Below are 17,123 nucleotides of genomic sequence, written 5' to 3'. Positions count from 1 at the left end.
TGAACGCAACACCGCTGAATTGCCATAGTGTTCACCGGTGCTCAACAGAAATGACTGTGATTGGCCATGGAGGTCATCACTTCACTGCACTTCACCGATGTTTACAGAGTGAAAACACAGACGAGCGATCCGCTGATGACTTGACTGATCTTCCCGGCTTTAAAATGCTCGTGTTCGTGCATCTGTGTTAGCGCTCAGTGAAGAGCGGTGAACTGATGAACTTCACGGCTAATCACAGTCATTTCTGTTGAGCACTGGTGAATACTATGGCAAATCAGCGGTGTTTAAGAACTCAGCGGCGCTTAAATGTTAGCCTTTGCCTGATTTTTTACCACATTTTCAGATTTTACCATATTCTCACGCTGTTATTTACTACTTTGTTTTATTTTTTAGCTTTTGTTTTTGTCTTACCCGCTTTCTGAAACTGTTTTTCACAGGACTCGAACCCTGTTGTCGCAGTCAACTCTACTCTGCATCTCAAGTCTCAAGTTACCGGGCAAACTTGCAACAGTTGGAAAGCCGTCCGTATGGAGGTAAGCTGGTAAGCGCGAAAAGGATCGGCTTCACCCCATATCATTCATTTTAACAACGAAGGAAAATGCAGCTATACATAGCTCTGGCTACATAATTCACAATCTCCAGAAACCTGTACATGGCTACATTTTCAGAATGAGCCTATGTTGTATTTTACACTACAGCAGAAACAGAATGATCTTTTTTCTGTGGATCTACTAATTTCCCACCCTGTTCTTCTTCTGTGGTCTAAATACTGGTCTATATTCTCCAATACAGCCTAATTTATCCTGTCATAATACTTTAATATCTAACAAATCAGCTCTTCTTTTCAATCTAAGCGCTTTAAGCCTTGTGCGTAACTTTAAGAGAGTCCCTAATCGGTCTTCATTGCAGCTCAACTCTGCCACTTTACTCCGATCCCTCCCTTTCTAACTGAGCAGGAGGCTATGACCTACTTCCATGAGTAAGAGGTTTCTCTCTGCCAGAGCCCCAAGCCACTTGCGCACGCACACACACACACACACACACACACACACACACGCACACACACACACACACACACACACACACACACACACACACACGCACACACACACACACACACACACACACCACACACACACACACGCACACACACACACACACACACACACGCACGCACACACACACACACACACACACACACACATACAAACTTGTACACCTATCTTTATGGGGACTTCCCATAGACGCAATGATTTTTATAATGTACAAACCAGTGTTTCCCAACTATGTTCCTGGAGGTACACCAACAGTACATATTTTGCATGTCGCCCTAATCTGTCCTACTCATTTCAGGTTTTCGAGTCTTTTCTAATGTTCTGATGATTTGATTCAGGTGTGTTTGAATAGTAATAGGTTGAAAATGTGTTACTGTTGGTGTGCCTTTGAATGCTTCCCAACAGAGATTTCTGATCTGTCAGATTTTCTGAATGAAATTCACATGACACTGAAGACTACAGTAAAGACTAGTAAAGACAAAAAAAAGACAGAAAATTCATAGAAGGATAAATTTAAAAATGTTACAGTAATTCTAATGCCTCTCTACTAAATAACACAAGTATGAAATGATAATAGATTACATGGTAGAAACCAAAATATGATCAAACTCAATGGCCATGCTGGTCAATAACATGCACTTTTAACAATCCAGTTCATTGCTGATCATTTTTTTAAAAAATGTTGGTTACCATATTTAGCCAATATCCTGAGAAGGGTTTGGCTGCAGAACGGTTGCAGATGCAAGCTGAGCTGCATGCATTGCTTTTAATGCACACACTCCTACCCCTCAAATTGACATCATAAGCTCTATTGAGCACTGAGATTGCATGCCTTCAGTCAGATACTATTAAATACCCTCTAAACAGTCCATATCAGCTGATCACTGTTTAGTTGAATTGATATATTATGAATAATCTCTAAAGACAAACTATTTAACTGATGGGTTCCATGTGTGTGTATACAGTATGTGATGCCGCTGTAGTATAGCTGAAACTCACCCGTCTGTGTCCTGGAAGTTCACATTCACCTTCTTAGCAGCACCCAGGAGCTCTGCAAGAAGAAAACAAAAGAGTTTTACCTCTGAAAAAACAATATTGATAAAGTATCTGTGGATGCGTATGTGTTGTGTGTCTGGATTATTCATCGGTTGCTGAATAAACAGAAGGTTGAACTGCTTTCATTGATTGAGCTTGACTAATAAACTCATGACGATGGAATCATCTCACAGATTTATTTCAGACTCTCAACTCTAGTTATGAGGTGAGTTTGGAGTATAAAGGTTATATGTTATAATTTCACATGCAGCTTTCACTACAGTTTTTAGTTTTAGTAGAAGCAGCGCAAACAGCTGTCATTATCACAGAACGATTGTCTCGACCGATTAAACCGAATTCAAATTTAAATCAATGTTTTGCATAGCTTTGTGTAGTGAACTCTGCTCTATCTAAACGAAGATGTTGGAGGATCACACCAGTTTTATTTTCAAAATGCTCATGGAAATCACCTCGATTAAATCACAAAGACCTGCTGGTAACATAATTATAACGAACATTTAAAATGTGTCTTGCTGGATGTGTAAATTCATTCATTTATTTCCTTCGGCTTAGTCCCTCATTTATCAGGGGTGGCCACAGCAGAAAGTACCACCGACTATTCCGGCTTAGGTTTTATGCAGTGGATGCCATTCCAGTTGGAACTTAGTACTGGGAAAACACTCTACATTCACACACATACACTACAACCAATTTTGTCTTTGGACTGTGGGGGAAACGGGAGCACGAGAAACCCACACAAACATGCAAACTCCACACATAAATGCCAACTGGCATTCAACTTTATCAAATGAAATGAGTGTAGTTAACTCAAAATTGACTGAAAGTTAATTCTGCTCATTTGAAAAGAGCTTTGAATTCAGTGTTGAAGGTAATGAGTTAAAAAATACCTCATTACTTGAACTTAAATGGAGTAAGTTCCCAGTACTCAACTCAGTACTTTAACTCTAATTGTTTGTAGCAATCGGTTTCCTTAAACGATTTGAGTTGCCTTAACTTATGAGGTTTTGCAGTACTCAGTTGATTAGAGTTCTCTTCATTTATCAGGTTTTACTGTGCTCAAATTGATTCATTAACTCAAATGGATTTAGTTCACAGTACTCATTAGGATTAGTTTTTGAACTTAAATGGTTTGTTGCAATTGGTTTCCTCAAATGGTTTGAGTTACCTTAACCTTTTGGGTTTTACAGTGTATATTAAAAACAGTTCCCTTTCAGGACCAATAAATTGTGTTCACCCTTAAATTCTAAATCAGCATGATACAATTTTTGAAGAGTTGAAAATTAAGTGAAGTTTATTTCTAAATTAATTTTGAGAGGATCACATGCTTATGATTGCTTGTGGCTGGTACCGCATTATTCAATTTATGATTCACCAATCAGACGATTCCTAAGCCACTATAAATACCCTATAAATTCCATATAACAGCCATCTTCGTTTTGAAGAATCCCCCTTCCACCCCTACTCCTCCTCCTTTCCTAGATGGGAGACACGGTGGCCCAGTGGTTAGCACTGTTGCCTCACAGCAAGAACGTCACTGGTTCTAGTCCTTACCAAGCCAACTGATGTTTCTGTGTGGAGTTTACACGTTCTCCCCATGTTCACGTGGGTTTCCCCTGGGTTCTCCGGTTTCCTCCCACCATCAAAAAACATGCAACTTAAGTTAATTGACTAATCCAAATCAGCACCATAGACATGCTCCTAGTAAGTAGTAATCTCTTAAGAGCAATCACTATCTATTCATTAGCCACTACAGCAGGGGAGTTCTCGAGATCTACCAGAGCTCAAACTCTCCTCTCGCCTTGCAAACGGAGGGGAGCCCCGGGCTCGAGGATCTTAGGAGCTCAGGGCTCTCTCCCTGGACAGCATGCCAAACAAGCTTTATTATCAATCATCAGCTAAGTGTGAACTCTTGAAAGTAAAAAATAATTCAGGAAATATAACATATGTTGTTAATGTGCATCTGAAATTAAATATTTGGTATGTAATTCTGAAAACTACAAAAACATATGTAAATGTGCATAGTAAAATATATGAATATATTTTGATTGAAATTAATTTGTACTTTCTGAACATTTTCATGCATTATATGTACAGTTAAAGGGAAAATTATTAGCCTTCCTGTAATATTTTGATGTTTAGCAGAGAAGATTTTTTCAACATGTTTTAAATAATATTTGTAATAATACATTTCTAATAACTGATTTTTTTTGTCTTCGCAATAATGACAGTACATAGTACTTTACTAGTTATTTTGCAAGATACTAGTATGCAATTTAAATGCTTAATTAGGTTAACTAGGCAAGTTATGTTAATAATTGGACAACAGTGGCATGTTCAGCAGCCAATCAGAGAAAAAAAATCTCACGATTTTTCAATAATTAGGGTTAATAGTATTATTCATTCATTCATTTTCTTTTAGGCTTAGTCCCTTTATTAATCAGAGGTTGTCACAGATGAATGAACCACCAACTTATCCGTGCTGCCGGCAATAGTATTATAAAATGTATAAAATGTAAAAACAGCTTTTATTCCAGCCAAACTTTTTAAAAAAAGGACTAGATAGAAAAACTATTATAGGAAATACTGTGAAAAATGAATTGCTCCGTTAAACAGCACTTGGGAAATATTTGAGAAAATAATGAAATTTCACAAGAGCTAGGGCTAATAATTTAGCTTTCAATAGTCCATAAGCAACGCAAACTTATTAGAAGGTATAAATGTTTACACTGAGTACTGCGGTCACTGAGGGGATTCCTCTCAGCCAAAGCCAGCAGGTAGACTTTCCATTCATTAAACTCAAGCAAAACTCTTTAATCACAGCTGGTTATAGGCCATGCATTCACACAACCACATTTACCAGCAAAACACTGACAATCCTAATCAAGACCACCAGAGTAGTGTTAAATTCTGGGTGATATTTCCATCAAATGTCTATGGCTTGATATATTAATCTCCAGATTTACATGTGTGTGCGTGTTTGTGTGCTAAATGAAAGTGGTCCAGATGGCAGCTTTCTCCGAGGGTGAGACAGGGAACGGGGGGTGCAGGGACTGACAGAAAGTGAGTGAAATATCACTAAATGGTGAAATAAACAACCTGTATGTGTGTGTGTGTGTGTGTATATGTGTGTGTGTGTGTGTGTGTGCGTGTGTTGTGTGTGTGTCTGTGTGTGTGTGTGTATGTGTGTGTGTGTGTGTGTGTGTGTGTGTGTGTGTGTGTGTGTGTGCTGCTCATTTGACCTTAATAGCAGTCTTATTCTGCTAAACATGCTTAAGAAGCTATTCATTATGCATAAACGATATTACTATTCAAACTCGCTGATCACAGCCTAATCAATTATGCTTATGCCATGGTGGTGGTGATGATGAATTAGTTCATTAATTTCCCCATTCAACATTATCTCTTGAAAACAGTAAATTAATAGATATGTAATTGCACATTTAATACACAACAACTAATTAAGCATCTCATTTTCGTCAGGCGCATTCCCAGACATTCAGTCACCTTCAGAAAGCCGACTGAATAATGAGAAAAACGCAAATGAGCATTTCCATGACGACTCAATGTCACTGTGATTCTAATTAGAGAATGTGACAGAAATGCCATGGCAACGCATCACCTGGAGTTGTTATGCAGCAGTGATGTTATGATGATAAACGAGGAAGTAGAAGTATACATTCTGCGTACAGGTGCACATACAGTCACACACCAGGAGCTGTTTGGGAACTCAGTTATAATCCTTCCATGCGATAAATTATTCATACCATTATCACTGCAACCCCATTGGTGCCTGTTGCTATGGAAACCTTGACCTTAACCATGACAATAACAATCAGGGTTTGCCCAGCCCTTGCTGATGAGCACCAAAAATTCTGTGGTGTCCTAAAGTCCCAGTTAAATCAAAGGGAAAAAAATTGGTGTTCTATATTGTTCTTAAAGAGCCCACATTTTGCATTATAAAAGATCATATTTTGGTTTTAAGGGTCTTCAACAACAGGCTGATATGCATGCAAGGTCAAAAAGCACGTTTATTTTCTTATAATCTGCATTTATTTTTATCTAATTATCACAACGACTCCCATATGATTCGTTCAGCGATTCATTTGTTCCCAAACTAGGGATGTGCACATCGATGCTCGAGTATCGATATAACGATACTCAGAATCTTTTAATTTGGTATCGATATTTTTCTAAAAGTATTGATATTTTAACTATATTTTAATAATTTCTGCATAACTCAATGTTTTAGCGCTGTGTACAGGATTATCAGTGACGCTTTGTATATAAGATGTTACACCAATCAATCTGCGGCGGAACGTGAGTGAGCGATCATGTGCCTTTCAGATAACTTACGTACTTAGGGACACACGAAAAGTTGCACACTTCTGCATTACGGAAGTGACACGATGGCAGAAAGGTAACACAGTGTGGTTGTGGTGCTCACAGCTGAAAAGCGTTTGCCACAGAGCAATATTTGTGATAAGAAAGTCATACACAGCAACAATACAAGCAGCCTTTATAAACACTTACAGAACAACACACCCTGAACTTACAAATGAAGCGGAAAAAAAACAAGCTGACCAGTATATATGTATATATACATGTATATACATACATGTAATGATATCGATATCGTAAACATTTTAACAAAATTATCTGTATCGTATCACATTAAAAAATTGTGGTATCGTCCATTCCAATCCCAAACCCCGCCTTAGCGTGAAGCTAATCTGCACTGATTGGTTTGATGACCCAGTCTGTTGTGATTGGTTAACTGTGTTCAGCGCGAGATGGAGAGAAATGCCCACCACAGCTATTAAATAGCACACAGAGTATGTGAGAGCCCAATGCAGGAATGCATTAAAGCAATGCAGTTAAACACCAGCATATTACTCTATTCTTACACCTAACCCCAAGTAATAACAATGAGACACATTCAGTATTAATCCACACAGTGGCAAAAGTTTTGAAAATTGACCACACCACGCATGTGAGAAACAGATCGTGAGTTAAGAAACGCATTTAAACCAGTAAAGGAAGAAGCACGTGTCATGTTATCAATATGTTTCTGGACACAATATGTGAACAGAAACATAAAGATTTAACCTGAGAGATACAGTACAAGCACTGATCTATAATAGATACTTTATTACAAGCCACACGGGGCGATTACAACTTATAACACACAATTAAATACATATTTTGCTACACAAAACGAGGCAACAATTTTAACTACACTTACATGTTATGATGCGGAGGAAGAAGAAACTTCTGACAGTTACTGACAAAGTCCCAAACATAATAGTCTCTGCTGCTCCTTCCTTTAATAACAAATGGCTGGCGAATCCCCCGCTGCAGCCTAGGTTATTGTAGCAATCATCAGAAAAATGACAGGAACAAACACAGCACTAGGTTGGCTATACTGTGGTGTTGTTGTGAAAATGAACTTTAACCCTTTACTCCCCGTAGCCGAATCTCCATCTGTCAGTGATCGTCATCTTTATGTCATGATCAGCCCTGTGATCCACCATCCATTTAGCTGATTTCTGGGTCTGTCGAGAGAACTTTTAGCTTAGCATAGATCATTGAATCGGATTAGACCATTAGCATCTCACTCAAAATGACCCAAGAGTTTTAATAATTTTCGTATTTATAGCTTGACTCTTCTGTAGTCACATTATGTCTCTCCATGGTTTCAATTTCAATTGCTGTGTATTATCATTGTACCTGCTGCAGTCATGGTGTGCTATTGATTAATGTGCCAGAATGAAAGTATAGATCCAAACCATATTAGCCTAGAACATAGCAACTGTTCATTTACCATGGCTGTCAGTACATGATTTACATGAACTACAGAAGTGTCTAGCTTCAAATAGAGAAATTATCACAATTCATACAAAATGATCACAATTAACTCTTTGTTCGTTTTTAAGCGAGATGCTAATAGTCTAATCTGAGTCAATGATCTATGCTAAGCTAAGCTAAAAGTGCCCCTTCCAGACTTAGAGATTGTCGGCTGAATGGACTGAAAAATGGTAAAACTTATCCTTTTTTTAAAGTGGAGTGTAGAGGTGTGCATTCCTGTGATACAGGCCACAGGACCAGACCAGATTTCTTGCAGTGTGGGAATAAATTTCACAATAAAACGTGGTAAAGGTCGGTAAATCCCAACGTTATTTCAGAACAGCATATCTGTGATTAGCTCATTCTTATTGAGCAAAGGTACAGCCAGTGCTCATGGCTGTTATACATGCTGAACACATGACAAGTTTTTCTGCACATGCATTTGCACATCTGAGCACTCTGCATAACCTGCATAGTTATCATGCATAACATAATCTGCATAACAGTCCTCAGAGCGGGCTTTAGACACCCATAGATACCGACCACTACCACATTGATTTGGAAATTTATTTCCGCAAACATAGATTTATTCAAACATAGATTTCTATCAGGGTATGCACACCGACACTGCAAGTTGGAAGTTGTCTGCGGCCCCCACCTACGACTCAGGACACTGTTCATATTTCTGCCACGCCACAGAGCGCCATCTGAATAGTCTCATTTTAAATATCATGCGAATGTGCGCATTTGACGAATGTAACTTCCTGTCATGTGCGCGGCACAGCAGGGCACTGAGCAGCGCATCTGGTGTGTGTCCAGCTTCAGAAGACTGTAACCTCAGGTTTAAGGCAGCACTCATGTCTCATCACAAAGGGGCAAACAAAACTGACATTTAGCCTACAATTTTTGCACAACCTACAGTTTTATCTGTTATCTCTCTCTTTTAGTAGTACCCAGTTTAAACGTGAGATTTTGGAAACCAGATCTAAATTTAGCACAAACGGACAAGTCAGGTAGAAAATTATTCTAAGCGGGCAGGGGGTGAACAAAAACTGAATATACTGCGGGAGCACTCGGATGCGGAATAAAACCTGGCAGGAGCGGGACTAAAAAGTCAGTCCTGCGCAGACCTCTAGTGGAGTGTTCCTTTAATGTTTCCTTTAAGCTAAGGTGCTCCAAAACAGTGACAAAATTTGGACTTCATTCAAAAATTACAGTTTCTCACTTTCATCAAATACACAACCTCTACCAGTCAAAAGACACAACAGCAGAGCGGAAATCCATAAGGCAGCTTTTTAACTTTTTTCACCTACTTTTTGAGTGCCTTGGACTTATAATTTTTTGTATATCTTTATGAATCCCTTATCTAAAGAGCACTGACACAACAACTATCCCTGAAGCACTTTTTGTTTGATTCAGGATTAATATATATCAGACCCATTTGAATTGTAGACTGAATGCTGTACTTTAAAATGGAGAAACGGTTAGACAGACTCTGCATGATTATTATAGACTGTGACTGTCGTGAGTCAGATGCGCTTTAGCTCAAATGACTGGCAAAGCTGCAGTATAAATGAAATGTCATTGGCTATTTTTAAAAAAGGGGAGGAGCTACCCTATGTTTCACGTCAAATTTTATGTCACACATACACATTAAAGTGAATAAACTCTCCATTCCAAGTCACTTCAAGGGTCCTTTAAACACGATTTAATACTCATCTTCCCATTGGATTCTCTTTTAATAATGCATTCATTTTATTCAGAGCTTTAGGCTCCAAAGGCCCCAGCTGGAGTGTTTGAGTGTGCGTGAGGAAATCTTGGAAATCTACAAATAGTTAAAGGTTAAGATGACATAATTCATCATCTGCCATGGCAAAATGCTGAAATCCAATTTTTCTTCAAATGGCTTCTCCCTGAATAATGCTTAAAAGAATTGAAATCTCTGGCACTATGCTGGCCTATGGCCTTTTAAGGTGTTCCTGTTATGCTGATTTTAAAGGTTCCACATTTTGTTGGAACAATATGTTTGTGTGCATTCAAGGTAAAAATAATAATAATAATAATTGAATTTTCTCATTATATATTTTCAATCAGGGCATCATGGTGGCGCAGTGGGTAGCACAATCGTCTCACTGGTTCAAGCGTCAGCTGGGTCAGTTGGCATTTCTGTATGGAGTTTGCATGTTCTCTCCGTGTTCACATGGGTTTCCTCCGGTTGCTCCGGTTTCCCACACAGTCTAATAACATGCAGTACAGGTGAATTGTGTAAGCTAATTTTGCCATAGTGTATGAGTGGGAATGAGTGTGTATGGGTGTTTCCCAGTAATAGGTTGCAGCAGGAAGGGCATCCGCTGCGTGAAAAAACATATGTTGGATATGTTGGTGGTTCATTCCGCTGTGGCAACCCCAAATTAATAAAGGGAATAAGCCAGAAAAAAAACGAATATTTTAAATCACCCAATTTCTCAAAGAGTTTCTAACAAGACTGATTCGATCTTATCTAATACTCTATTGTGATCGGTCAGTTTCTTGTAATTGGACAGCAAACAACCAATTCTGCTCAAAAGTCGTCCTTATACCGATTATAATTGTTTTTGCATATATGTATATACAGTAGATGTTTTAACACTATGTATTTAACTGTATGTATATAATGTGCGTGTGTATATAAGTTTATATATATATATATATATATATATATATATATATATATATATATATATATATATATATATATATATATATATATATATATATATATATATATATATAAACTTATATACACAGTTGATGTTTTAACACTATGTATTTAACTGATGTACTGTATATAATGTGCGTGTGTATATAAGTTTATCTATATATATATATATATATATATATATATATATATATATATATATATATATAGGTATAAAAATAATATACATAGGTGGTTGTAGTAATATCATTGATAATAATAATTTAGGTTTTCCACAATGGGTGAATGTACGTGCAAGTGTTTCATAGATGTAAGCTAGTATTTCATCTGCACTACCTGACAAAAGTCTTGTCGCCTATCCAAGTTTTAGGAACAACAAATAATAACTTGCCTTCTAGTTGATCATTTGGTATCAGAAGTGATACCAAAGGACAAAGGCCTCTAGATAACGCTTATTTACCAAAATAAAATATGATCATGCCTTGATTTTTAATTAATTAGGACAGTAAGGTCTGACTTTATTTAGACAAAAGTCTTGTCACTTAACAGAAATAATGTACAGTATAGAATATAAAGTCATGGTGCAGTGGAAAAAGAATTAATATTCTGTATGACTCCCATGAGCTTAGAGGACTGCATCCATACATCTCTGCAATGACTCAAATAACTTCTTAATAAAGTCATCTGAAATGGCAAAGAAAGCGTTCCTGCAGGACTCCCAGAGTTCATCAAGATTCTTTGGATTTAACTGAACGCCTCCTCCATCTTACCCCAGACATGCTCAATAATGTTCATGTCCGGTGACTGGGCTGGCCAATCCTGGAGCACCTTGACTATTTTTGCTTTAAGGAATTTTGATGTGGAGGCTGAAGTATGAGAAGGAGCGCTATCCTGCTGAAGAATTTGCCCTCTCCTATGGTTTGTAATGTAATGGGCAGCACAAATGTCTTCCTCAGGCTGTTGATGTTGCCATCCACTCTGCAGATCTCTCACATGCCCTCATACTGTAACCCCAAACCATGATTTTTCCTTCACCAAACTTGACTGATTTCAGTGAGAATCTTGGGTCCACGTGGGTTCCAATAGGTCTTCTGCAGTATTTGTGATGATTGGGATGCAGTTCAACAGATTATTCATCAGAAAATTCGACCTTCTGCCTCTTTTCCACATGATCAACTAGAAGTCAAGTTAGTATTTGTTGCTTGGGATCAACAACAAGACTTTTGTCAGGTTGTGTATATCTGTATGAGTAAGGCATTATTTAAGTCCTACATAGCACCTCAAAATTGTAAATTAACTTATCATGCAGGTAGATGATTAATTTCACAGCTCCAATGATTTTTATAGGAGTTTTTGTGTATAAAATTACTAATTTCTTTCAAAAGGATGCTAAACCCAAAATATTTGAACGATAGCGTACATTTCTCAACATGGCCATAAGGCAATGCTTTGGATGCCTCAGGCTATTTAAAACCATTTATACAGCCCAGCATGGTGTCTCTGTCTCTGGACGTGCTGCCACCGGGCATGTGCCCAAATGCCCATATGCTTAATCCAGTCCTGCCTAGTGTTGAGATTAGCTACCAAGTCTCTTAAACAGCAACCAGACCAATGTCTCATATACATCATGGTAGGTATATAGCAAGACTGAGAAACCACGAACCAGTTCATTAGCAAAGCAATCCACTGATAGATCATAAAGTCACAACTGGCAAACATAAAGTGCTTCAATAATACCATCTGATACCCACAACTCATCAGCACATCCAGTCAAGACAGTTGCTGAAACTATTGTTTATTTTGTGAGGGGTATTTTATTTTATTAATGTATTAGCACATTTTCCAGTGATGGGTTGCAGCTGGAAGGGCATCCACTGCGTAAAACATATGCTGGATAAGTTGGCGGGTCATTCCCCAGTGGCGACCGCTGATTAATAATGGGAAAAAGCCAAAAAGGAAATGAATGAATGAATTTATTAGCATTATGTTTATTATCACAAATGTTTTGGCGAATCTGAAACAGCCCCTATCCTACTTTCTTCTTTTTTTTTGTATAGGGACTTTTAATTGTTAAACCTTTGTTCATTTTTTGTCTAGTTTTGTTCAATAAAAACATTAATTTAGTCATATTTTAGTTATGTTGTTTAAAAAATAAATATTGCTGAAGAATTAAATGGTAATAGCTAAACATTTGAGAAATTACATCAGAATTACTGCACATCACATAAGCACATTTAAGTGAATGTCAACTTATACTATCATGCTATGTTTATTATATAATCAGATCACCGTGAAATTAATGTTAGTAATGTCAAATAAAATGAATGCATTACTATTAAAAGAACAAAAAACTTCACAAAGGCTATTTAAGAATTAGTCTTGAAGAAACTGAAACACAAATATTTCTAAACTGGTATTCATTTTACTAGTAACACACAAACACACACACATCTTAATGGCATTAAGTGATGGTTTGACATTGATTATGAATATTAAAAACATTTGTTAAAACCACCAAAATAATCTCAGGTCTTTTGAAGGTTATGCAAAGTTTTTGAAGTTGCGGTTTCTTTACATGCACAGACAGCCTGCCAATGTCTCTATTCAACAGAAGTATATTTTGATTGATTTATGGATTGACACACCTATTTGTCTGCATACAAAGATGACACATTTTAATGGGTGTATCAAAGACCGTTGGGACATCACTAGACACACACTGTAAAACATTTCTGTAAATTAGCAGTTTTCTGTATTTTGTGATTCATGCTTTTATTTTCCCCCCCATTTGTTTATTCTTTTGAATTGCATTATGGGAGCTTGTTCTTTCTTCCAACAACTTTTAACCTTGAAAAGTTCAAAAGATATATTTATTGACTTTTTTAATAGTTTGAAGTGATATATTGTCTGGGCTTGTGTTGTATATTAAGGTACAAAAACCTTGTAATAAACTGCTATATACTAATAAACATTTTCTGATATTTTGTATTATTTCTTATACATTATATTATTTTACTAAAATGTTAATGAAAGTCACTTTGTTAAACTGTAGAGTTGAATTTTTAACATCAAAAATGGACAGAGCAGAGATAAAGGTCCTATAAAACAATTCACAACCGTAAATAAATGGAAAACACTTGTGAAATGTTAATTTACAGATATTTTTTTCAGTGTGGGACAATAACTGCATTTAACGTTTACCGTGGTTTGGAAAATTCACAATTTTAAAACCACAAAAATTCTGTTATACCATTATTGAAGTATACGTAAGATTTTATTATTATTATTATTATTATTATTATTATTATTATTATTATTATTCATTCATTCATTCATTCATTCATTCATTCATTCATAAAATCATTTTCTTTTCGGCTTAGTCAACTTATCTAGCATCTGTTTATGCAGCGGATGTCCTTCCAGCTGCAACCCATCTCTGGGAAACACATACACACCCATTCACACACACATACACTACGGACAATTTAGCCCACCCAATTCACCTGTACCGCATGTCTTTGGACTGTGGGGGAAACCTGAGCACCCGGAGGAAACCCACGCGAACGTAGGGAGAACATGCAAACTCCACACAGAAACGCCAACTGACCCAGCCGAGGCTCGAACCAGCGACCTTCTTTCTGTGAGGCGACAGCACTACCTACTGCGCCACTGCGTCACCCTATTATTATTATTATTATTTATTTTTATTTTTATTTTTATTTTTATTTTTATTTTTATTTTTATTTTTATTTTTATTATTATTATTATTATTATTATTATTATTATTATTCACATTGTCAAAGACTATTTTATAAAAAAAATTAGGGCAACAATATCTCCAGCAGAAAAGAATCCTTAACATCGAAAGCTACTGGTCAGCCCACGATTAAGCAAACATTTGAAAAAGAAATCGCTTGTGCGCCAACATCCAAGCATGATATAGACCTGAAGAGTGCAGTGGCTTACTTAACATCCAAAGAAATGAATGATAAGCAAAGACATCTTTTCAAGTTGTAAAAAATAAAATGATTCAATTATTTATTTTAATAATTTGGGACATGTTTACTGTTCCAAAATATTCTAAATGTTTCTTAAAATGAAACATATTGTGTTCAAAGGGGGAAAAGTCTGTTTTTTACCCAGACTTTTAAAAAGAACATATTTTAGAGCAGCAATTACAATACTGGTGGTATTTTATCCACGGTTCTCATACTGTCAGAATCTTACACCACCCCATGCCTAGACATCACCATTCTCCTGTTATAGCATTCAATGTAAAACTATTTGTATTTTTGAATCGAGAATTTAGTTTGGAGTTTTGACATTTGCCTCATGTATTTATTTTAGAGTGACATGTTAACTGTGTCAATACCAGAAATAGGTTGATTCTCCATTTCATGGCACCATTAACGAAAACCACCTGTAGCATTGCAATTTCTTGCTATAAATAGTGACTGAAATGTAGATGCCCTCATTGCCCTCTGTTAATGGTGAAGATGCTCCATTCCCTCTTTTTAAAATTAAATTAGGCAAAGTTAGGCTATGGGCCAGAATAACCATATGGGTAATTGGGCACAGGCCCAGTGGGCGCCATGCTTGGCCACACAACATCCACAGGACAGTCATTATTTTTGCAATTACGACTGCTGAAGCTTTAGTTACACACAAAAAAATGCCAGTTCCTTTTCAAAATGCATTTTTTTGTTTTGACTTTTTGACCAACTGTTGAATTGCATGATAGACTGGAATGTAATTAAAAGGCTGCTTGTTAGCATAGGTGCTTTTGTGCTTAATGTAGTCAGTGAGATCCCTGGCTCTCAAAGAAAAGTGATAATCGTTGCATTAAATCAGCAGTTTGAAAGCCTCTACATTGCACTTCATTCTGTTCATAATTAAGCAATCAATTCATCGACGCTTTACGACACAGACATCGAGACGATATAGAGACTGACAACAGCTGCACAAGATCAATTGAAAAGAGCAAACACGGAGCCCTACAGGCATTAACTGGATCCGGATGACTGCCATGTATCAGTATATTGACACTTCACTGTAATTCACCCGATGTGGCTTACTGTACATTAGGAAACATTGTGGATAAATGCTCGTCACATTCTGGACGCAAGGATGATTGAGAAACAGGACGGATTTATTAAAGGGGTCAGGGTAATTATAGTTAACGAAAACCACTGAAACCATTGAAAAACTAAATTTAGCTACTTTAAATAAAAAAATAACTGATAACACATATCTATTAATAAATACATGTAATATTTCCAACAAAACTAATATTAGTAATGAAATCCATTCATTCATTTTTCTTTGGCTTGGTCCCTTTATTCATCAGGGGTTACCACAGCAGAATGAACTGCCAACTTATCCAGCATATGTTTTACACAGCGGATGCCCTTCCAGCTGCAACCCAGCACTGAGAAACATCCATAGACACTCATGCACAGTCACACTACGGTCAATTTAGTTTATTCAATTCCCCTATACCTGCATGTCTTTGGACTGTGGGCAAAACTGGAGTACCCGGAGGAAACTCACGCCAACATGGGGAGAACATGCAAACTCCACACAGAAATGCCGACTGACTCAACTGACCTTTTTGCTATGAGGCGACAATGCTAACCACTGAGCCACCGTGTTGCCAATGATGATGATGATGATGATGATGATGATGATAATACTACTACTACTACTACTACTACTAATAATAATAATAATAATAATAAAATTAAACACCAAATTTTTTTATAAAATTGACAAAAAAAATCACATTTCTTAATAAATATATTTAATTAAAAACTAATAATAATAATAATTATAATAATAATAATAATAATAATAATAATAATAATAATAATAATAATAAACAAAGGAAAACTCCACACAGAAATGCCAACTGTCCCAGCCGACCTTTTTGCTGTGAGGCGACATCACTACCTACTGCGCCACCACATCGCCCCTATTATTATTATTATTATTATTATTATTATTATTATTATTATTATTATTATTATTATTACAAATTTAAACAACAAAACATTTTAAGATAAAATTGACAAAAAACACATCTAATAATAAATATATGTAATATTTACAACAAAACTAATGCTAATAATTATAATAATAATGATGATGTTAATAATAATAATAATAATAATATAAAATAATATTAAAATTAAACAACAAAAACATTTTAAGATACAATTGATAAAAAAATCTATTAATAAATATATGTAATATTTAAAGCAAAATGAATAATAATAATAATAATAATAATAATAATAATAATAATAATAATAATAACAACAACATTTATCAACAAAAAAGTACAAATGTTGAAAATTCAAACTATTTAATTTCCAACTGATTTCCATTTTATATTTTTATGTCACAGAATAAAATATTGATTTCTTAACTCATCTTTTTAAAACACTGTTCCTATATTGTCAAAAATGAAT

At 36.1% G+C, this 17,123-nt stretch overlaps 1 protein-coding gene across 1 annotated transcript in view; it reads right to left on the bottom strand.

Moving 5' to 3' along the window:
* The window catches only part of si:dkeyp-9d4.3 (caskin-1), a 96,812-nt gene that overhangs the window by 52,232 nt on the left and 27,457 nt on the right, over positions 1-17,123 (bottom strand). Inside the window, exon 2 of the mRNA XM_056462798.1 lies at positions 2,055-2,106. Coding sequence (XP_056318773.1) covers positions 2,055-2,106 — 52 coding nt within the window. The remainder of the gene's footprint in view (positions 1-2,054; positions 2,107-17,123) is intronic.

The sequence above is a fragment of the Danio aesculapii genome, chromosome 1 (genome assembly GCF_903798145.1).
Source record: "Danio aesculapii chromosome 1, fDanAes4.1, whole genome shotgun sequence".
Lineage (NCBI taxonomy): Eukaryota > Metazoa > Chordata > Actinopteri > Cypriniformes > Danionidae > Danio > Danio aesculapii.
Note: the sequence above shows the minus strand (reverse complement) of the source record. Positions and strands in the feature narration are given on the sequence as shown.